Here is an 8,266-nt window from a genome sequence, read left to right as displayed (position 1 = left end):
CTGAAGTCTTTAAACTTTTCTTCATGTAGGATTCACACAGAATACAAAATCCTGCTGTAAGCATTATATTACAAATCGTCAAGATATCAATTTTCCTGCAGTTGTTCTACAATTTTAACACATGACCATGTAGAACTTTGACATATAGCCTGTAAAATTCCTTCCTGGCTTTTAGCATTATCAAATGCCCAAAAAGCTAGTAAAGGGGCCAGATGGTTTTCACAGAGCCAAAAGTCCCAAGAGGGAGCGAGACTATGCTTGTTTAGGAAGGACGGCCCTTCTGAATGACTATCCTCACTCCAGCAGGCGATCCCACTTCCTGCTAACCCCCTCTCTTCCTCCTCCCTCTTCCCACTCTATAAAAACCCCACCTCTCCTTTCTTCTCCACATCTGCCTTCTCTTTCCGAACCCTCAAGTCGGCCTGAAGGGAAATCTGACAAGATGGTAAGTTCATAGTGCTTGATTGATTCTTAATTCTAATCTTTTTATACATCACTCCACTAAAATGTACATTATTTCATATTTTGTGCACTTAAGGCATGTTAAGAGATTTCAGTAAACTATAATAGTCAATAAATTATTTTACATTAATGTATTATTTTTGTGCGGAAGACGAAGTTAGCGACACTGTAGTTAAACTATTGAAACAGTTTTATGAAAAAACAATTTTTTTTAAAATCAGAAGTAAAGCATTAAGCCACGCTGAGTTTCAGGCACAAAGCTGGCCTTTCATTATAAAGAGGATGTGGCTACGGCCTTCAAAGCCTGATCCCAGACTGTGACACACATGTCAGCAGGAAACTCCAGTACTTTGCCTTTTCTGAATATAACATTTATCTATCTTTGGTGGGTCTGCAGAGCCAAAATAGCTCCCTGAACCTGTCAACTAAAGTGGAGAAAAAGGGGAACTACAGCATGAGACACGCAGTTGTTACTCAGAGAATGAATACATTCATGCATTTATGACATCCAACGAGGTATTGGTAGTAGATGAGATCACGAGTGACAAAATCTACAGCATAGCAGAATAATAGATATAACTGTTCTAGCGACAAGCCCCGAGTGAGATATCTCTGTGTTAGACAAAGGAGAGTGTGCAGCTGGGACAGGGAGGGGTGTGGACTGAGGCCTCAAAGGAACGCACTCAGTCTCTTCTTCTGTGCTCTAGAGATCCTATGACCCAATCTAGAGGAGAGGGTAAACATGCATGTAAATGCAATCGAAAAGAAACTGAGTTCTCCATTGAACAATAGATCCAAAAGCTTAGGAGACTGCATAAAGTTGTCACAGTATTGAGCTTTGGGTGAGCTGAGTCAGCGTGTTAATGATTAACATTGGGAAGACCCTCCTCCTGTTTAAATATTAAATAGTTAAATAAAAGTTAAATAATAGGATCTAATATGTTACCGTGTCTTATTATCTCAGAGTATTTAGCTAAGATATGTACACTGCTGCCACTTATATTAATATATTTAATATATTTTTACCCTCCTTCTCCCTTTAGCGTGAGTGTATCTCTATGCATGTTGGCCAAGCTGGGGCCCAAATGGGAAATGCATGCTGGGAGCTTTACTGTCTGGAGCACGGCATTCAGCCGGATGGACAGATGCCCAGTGATAAGACAATAGGAGGAGGAGACGATTCCTTCAACACCTTCTTCAGTGAGACTGGAGCAGGAAAACATGTTCCACGTGCCATCTTTGTTGATCTGGAACCCACTGTGATTGGTAAGCTGAACCTGAGGAACAGAATATAATCCATTTAAACCATTTTCCAAAATATTGGAAAAGCAAGTTTTATCAAATATATTTGCTGATAAGAAGTAATCATTTTTACAGAAATTACCTTGGATTTATTGGACAGTTTAAATTTCTTCTTCTTTTTCTTTCTATTTGCTACTGTGAATAAAAAAGAACAGGAACTTAATAATTTATAATAATTTGGCTTTTCCAATTTTTTCCTCTTCAGATGAGGTGCGCACAGGCACATATCGCCAGCTGTTCCATCCTGAGCAACTAATTACTGGCAAAGAAGATGCTGCCAATAACTACGCCCGTGGTCATTACACCATTGGTAAAGAGATCATTGACCTAGTGCTGGACAGGACCCGCAAACTGGTGAGGTTCAAGTCTTTTGAGTGCAAAATGATTTTGACTTTGACATTAATAATTACGAAGTTGTTATTTCTAATAAGCTGATTTACTCCAACAGGCTGATCAGTGCACTGGCCTTCAAGGATTTCTCATCTTCCACAGCTTTGGTGGAGGTACTGGCTCTGGCTTCACCTCCCTGCTGATGGAGCGTCTCTCTGTCGATTACGGCAAGAAGTCCAAGCTGGAGTTTGCCATCTATCCTGCTCCTCAAGTGTCCACAGCAGTGGTGGAGCCCTACAACTCCATCCTGACCACCCACACCACCCTGGAGCACTCTGACTGTGCCTTCATGGTGGACAATGAAGCCATCTATGACATCTGCCGTAAAAACCTGGACATCGAGCGTCCGACTTACACTAACCTCAACAGGCTCATCGGGCAGATCGTGTCCTCCATCACGGCCTCGCTGAGATTTGACGGAGCTCTGAATGTGGATCTCACCGAGTTCCAGACCAACTTGGTGCCCTACCCACGTATTCATTTCCCTCTGGCTACATACGCTCCTGTGATCTCTGCTGAAAAGGCGTATCATGAGCAGCTCTCTGTGGCTGACATAACCAACGCCTGCTTTGAGCCGTCTAATCAGATGGTGAAGTGTGATCCTCGTCATGGTAAATACATGGCCTGCTGTCTTCTCTATCGTGGAGATGTGGTGCCCAAAGACGTCAACTCTGCCATTGCTGCCATTAAGACCAAACGCACCATCCAGTTTGTTGACTGGTGTCCCACTGGATTCAAAGTAGGTATCAACTATCAGCCTCCAACTGTGGTTCCTGGTGGAGATCTGGCCAAAGTTCAGAGAGCCGTTTGCATGCTGAGCAACACTACAGCTATTGCTGAGGCCTGGGCTCGTCTAGATCACAAGTTTGACCTGATGTATGCCAAGAGAGCCTTTGTGCACTGGTATGTGGGTGAAGGAATGGAGGAAGGAGAGTTCTCAGAGGCCAGAGAAGATATGGCAGCTCTGGAGAAGGATTATGAAGAAGTCGGCACTGACAGCGTTGGAGAGGAGGACGAAGAGGGAGAAGAATATTAAAGGAGCAGAATAACAACCTGGAAAAATTAAATCTGACCATTAAGATTTTTGCAAAAAGTAAAATTACTTGAAATTCAGTTTGCATTTCAATTGGTTTTATATTAATAAAATTTGAATAGTGAAAGAAATAATTAATTCTTTTGTGTGTTTTGTGTGTGTTTTCTCTCTGGTCTCAGACATAATACTTCTTTGAAAAATATTTTACAATTAAGCAAGTTCATATTATTTTAGCACCTGAATTACTTCTTATGCCTTCTCTGATTTCTTGCCCTTAGCTATACTAACGGCGGCCAAGATAAAGCAATCCATTTAAGACATCTTCTTCCAATGTTTTTAAAGCATTTAAAATGGCATTGGAAATATCTTTTAATTTAGAAATATTAAATGACTGACATGGCAGAAATAAAATATCAAAAGGCATTAAGGAAGTCTATATCTGGAGAGATATCTCATGAATATCAATCTGGAATGAATCTGTTGGTATGTCTAGTTAATGGCAGTTGCAGAAGTTGCAATAAATTCTGGATTATTTTGTGATTGATTATTCTACTGCGTGAACTAAAAATTTAAGTTTTAAATACATTCTTTAGGCAAAAAGTCTTTTTCTCAGCAGACAGCCATAAAATATACAAAATGGTGATTAGCCCTAAGAAAGAAAGAAGCGCAAACTAAATCTTATACTGACACCTAGTATATACTGTCATGAAAAAGCTTGCAAAAGTTTAACAATGCCATTGTGGAAATGTGCTTTTTGCAGTCAGCCAGGGTGGATGTAGTACACAAATGAAGTACTTCAGTTAAAATATAGAGACCCTAATGAAATATATCTAGTAAAAGTACTTATTTACATTTCATTTGAGTAGAAGTACAAACGTACATCATTTGTAATGCACAACAGTATAAAAAAAGTAAAAGTACAAATCTGTGGATCACTGTGTTATTTTGTTCTCAATTTTATATACTCCATCCTTGTGGTCAAAGAGTAAATAAACAGGATAATGGTAATAGAGAAGCATAGAGTACATTCAAGCTGCTCTAACTGACTAACTGCTGATGTCAAGTGTTGTTTACATTTAAATGAGCCTCAACATTATGTCAGTAACAGCAGATTTAGTTGATTTTTGAAATCAACAAACTGTCCCAAAAGCCTTTAAGTCTGATCACATGTGCTACAAGCTCTTCAAGTTTGGTGAGTTTCATCAATTTGTCAGATCTGTAAAGTGTTTCTCCAGGCATCTTCATGGAGCAGCGTCGCCCCCAGAAGAAGCAGGGCTCTTCTCACACATCTGAGGGGATTCTTGGTGGAGAGCGTCTCTTCAATTCAAGCCTGTGAGCTTTCACAGCTGGCAGCTGCAATCAGGTGAGACACACCTACAGCTGCATCTCTGCCAAAGCTCACAGACCCAGTGGGATGGAAGAGTGCTATCTGAAGAACGCTGCTGTCCTTCCTGACATCCGTCTCTTCAGTGGACGAGTTTCTGGAGTCTTTGTGTCAGCAAGAGCCCGTCTCCATCCACGGCTGCTGACACAACACTGAGTCATCACAGTGTCACATTGAGTATCACCCAGCATATGTAAATATACTGTATATTGTGTGCATAGTTATAGAGTAAATTTATAGTTTGTAGAGTAGGGTTTTTGCACATAGCTGGTGGGTGTAAGGATGTTTTTGGTGGTTGTCAGTGCATTGTTATGCGGTTCATAGGTTGTTCTGATCGTTTTAGCACTTTGCTGCATGGTTGTCAGGATGTTTTCAGTGGTTTCCTGTGTGTTGACTTGCGTTTGTCAACAGTTGTTAGCGTGTTGTGTTGCATTGCTGGACTCCTCTGTTTGGTTTTCATGCATTGCTATGTGGTTGTCAGGATGTTTTGAGTTGCTGGTTGCATGCGGTTGTTTTAAACAGTCAGGTTAGGGTAGGTTAGGTTCACTCACACGGTTTGCAGCTTGACGTGCTGTGAGGGCCTGTGTGCATCAGTGATGCTGAGAGCTACGCCACTGGTACTTCACAACTACTGTAGGGTCACCCATAGTGGACAGGTCTCAGCTGAGATGCCAGACAAAGTCAAACCACCTGATTCTGGACAACAGCAGATTGGCCTGATGCTCCTGGCAGAAGATCACAGTCTTTTGTTCGTGGGTAAATTGGATAGACATACACCATATAACAGTTGCCAAATGAAATTATTAATTAATTTTGGTGTGAAATTGAGGATTATGAAATGTGTGAAGTTTTGGTTTCAATTTAAGTAGTAATTTTAAGTAGTGCTGTCAAATGATTAATCGCGATTAATCACATTCAAAATAGAAGTTTTTGTTTACATAATATATGTGTGTGTACTGTGTATATTTATTATGTATAGCCTATATAAACACACTCATACAGTACATATTTTGAAAATATTTACATGTATTTACATGTATATATTTATATAATTTATATTGTATATAAATATATTTAATATACAAATATAACATTTATAGATACGTAATAAATATTCACAGTACACACACATATATTATGTAAACAAAAACTTTATCTGATATCTGACTGATACATTTGCTTCTTTTCCTGTCAAAATGCATTTAGCTAACACCTCAAGGAAAGACAACAAAATATGCTACAATGTTTTGCTAACATTTTTCAAATAAAGCCTTACTAAAACTAAAATAAATAATAAATGTTAAGGGGAAAAAAACTGTGAAAAAAACACACACACACAAAAAAAAAAACACAACTAACAATTACGGTGTGTAAAACCATCTAAACAACATCAGAAGCTCAAAAATAATTTTAACCTGGTGTTATTTTTCTGTGTTTTCGATTTGTTACATTTTCTTTTAATAGATCTTTATGCGTCAAGACAAAAGGTATGATATTATTTGTTTGGATCATTTTGGAAAAAGGTTTTTTTTTTTTTTGTGGTCTAATGTTGTTTTTGAACATTGACTTTGTTCAGCTTGTACAAAAAGAGCTGAAACGTTCTTCAAAATATTTGCATGTTCAGTTGTATAAATAAAAGATATAAAGCTTTGGAATGACATGAGTGTGAGTAAAACATAACAGAATTTTCATTTTGATTGAATGGTCTCTTTAATATCAGTGAGCCTGATTTCCTGAAGGCCAGTTTAAATCTGCTTTTGACTCACACATACTAATTCATCACTCAATTATCAGGTTTGAGATCTAACAGTTATGAATACACTGTCCAAAGAATAGGTTCTCAAAGATTTTAGAATAGGAAACTTGTCTATGTGTGTAGAAATGATCAGCCTCTGTTCAGTTCATCGCTTACCTGATGTAGAGCAACACTTACACTGATGTCAACATGTGCTACAGAATAATGGAAGAAAACAGCCATCTAGATGAACAGAGAAAGCCATTTTAGACATGAGTGCACACACACTAACACACGTATATTTTGCACATAATTTTAGTCAATGAAAAAGTGCTAATAGACTCTATACGAAACAAGTCTGAGAAATAGGCCCCATCCTAAGCTAAAACAATAAGCTCAGGAAACAATAACCTACTTCTCATAATAATAAAGTGTGTCATAATTTAGTATGCTGAGTCATATACTTTCCAGAAATAACTTGTGAATTCTTCTCTTTTGTTATTGATTTTTGTCTGGTCAAAGTAGAGAGTGCATTGCTAAGGCGTATTCACAATTTCTAACTTCACATAGGTGTATTCATTCGTTGTCTTTGCATATGTAAATTGTAACATCACAAGTCCTCCTTGTGGATACATTCATTAATGCAGCTAGATCGTCTCAGTGGCTAAGTACATTTATTTTAGTCTTTTTTTTTTTTTTTTTTTTTTTTACTTTGACAAATATTTTGGTGAATTTATTTAGTTATTTTATTGTTTATTTATTGCGCTGATAACAATATCTGTGACCTGAAAGTGATTAGTCCAATTATAAACAGCTAAAGTGGTGCACAGGATTCTGATGTTTATGCTCACGCGAGGAATCAGCTGAATTAACGGTGCATGTAAGAACATGTAGCTCATATTGTCCTGTGGCTTTCACCAGGCCTGCTGTTCATTTTATGAGACTAGAGGCTTTATAGGCTCACTCCATGATCTTAAAGAACAGGTGGCTTCTGTTTTTAGCTGAAGTGAACCAGCAGACAAAGGAGATACAGAATCTCCAGTAAGGGTGTAAGTGTTTACTCCTTTTATTAAAAATATATTTTACTTGAGCAAGCACAATGGGTCATTTTACAGCAAGTCAAAATGGGCTGTCGGTCAGTAACAGGGATTGGGCATGATAAGGCACTTCCAGTGCCTTCACCACATTCTAATAAACAAACATTTAATTTTATTACAAAAGAAATTATCATACACCATCAAAAGATTAAACTGAAATAGACTATACTAGATATAAATGATCAAACATACAGTTATATACAGTAAATATACTGTACAATATAAAAAAAAATGTTTACATTAAGAAGAACTCAAGCCTACTAGTTTTATATCATTTGAAACTGCTACAACAGCTTACTTGGTTCATTTTGAGTCATCATGAGCAATTCAATAAGATATTAACAGGAGACTCTGAATGTATAATTGAATCAGTGAGTTGTTGCCTTGAAAAAAGAAAAATTAAATAAATAAGTAAAACAATTTATAATGAGAAATGAATTGTTTAGTGTGATTTGTGAAATTAAGAAAACGTTGGGGAAAGACTTTACTAAACCAAAGCTTTGCTTTTTTTTTTTCTCAGCATTTTTAAATTCCTACCCACAACAGGATCAGCTGTCAATTTACAGACTGATGTGAAATCTGCTCAACATAAATGTGTAGGCTTTTATTTTATTATCTTTTATCTTATATGGGTTGTAAAATACATAAAGGTGAGTAGCTAAATGATAACAATATTTTAATTTGGGGGGTGGACTATCCATCCCTAAACATTGCTGCTTTTCTGCAAAAAAATCCTTTAAGTGAATAGCATGCATTATCTTGCAGATTAAAAAGAGGCTTTATTCGTTCATTTAATTTAAATATTTTTTCAAAGTCAGTGTCCATATTTTAGCGCAGTCCCTGTTTTTATGACATTTGTTAAA

At 37.3% G+C, this 8,266-nt stretch overlaps 1 protein-coding gene and 1 long non-coding RNA gene across 2 annotated transcripts; one reads left to right on the top strand and one right to left on the bottom strand.

The window, feature by feature from the left end:
- Positions 1-82: 82 nt before the first annotated feature.
- On the top strand, positions 83-3,321 carry LOC131547279 (tubulin alpha chain-like). Its single transcript, XM_058787739.1, has 4 exons — positions 83-445; positions 1,506-1,728; positions 1,970-2,118; positions 2,213-3,321. The coding sequence occupies exons 1-4, from the start codon at positions 185-187 to the stop codon at positions 3,188-3,190; spliced, it is 1,611 nt and encodes a 536-aa protein (XP_058643722.1). The 5' UTR covers positions 83-184; the 3' UTR covers positions 3,191-3,321.
- LOC131547284 (uncharacterized) lies at positions 1,602-6,545 on the bottom strand. Its single transcript, XR_009272892.1, has 3 exons — positions 6,484-6,545; positions 1,847-1,899; positions 1,602-1,739 (listed from the first exon to the last, which is right to left on the bottom strand). It is a non-coding gene; the product is annotated as an uncharacterized LOC131547284 (long non-coding RNA).
- Between the last annotated feature and the right edge of the window lie 1,721 nt (positions 6,546-8,266).

This window comes from Onychostoma macrolepis, chromosome 09 (assembly GCF_012432095.1).
Source record: "Onychostoma macrolepis isolate SWU-2019 chromosome 09, ASM1243209v1, whole genome shotgun sequence".
In the NCBI taxonomy this organism is placed as follows: Eukaryota; Metazoa; Chordata; class Actinopteri; order Cypriniformes; family Cyprinidae; genus Onychostoma; species Onychostoma macrolepis.
Note: the sequence above shows the minus strand (reverse complement) of the source record. Positions and strands in the feature narration are given on the sequence as shown.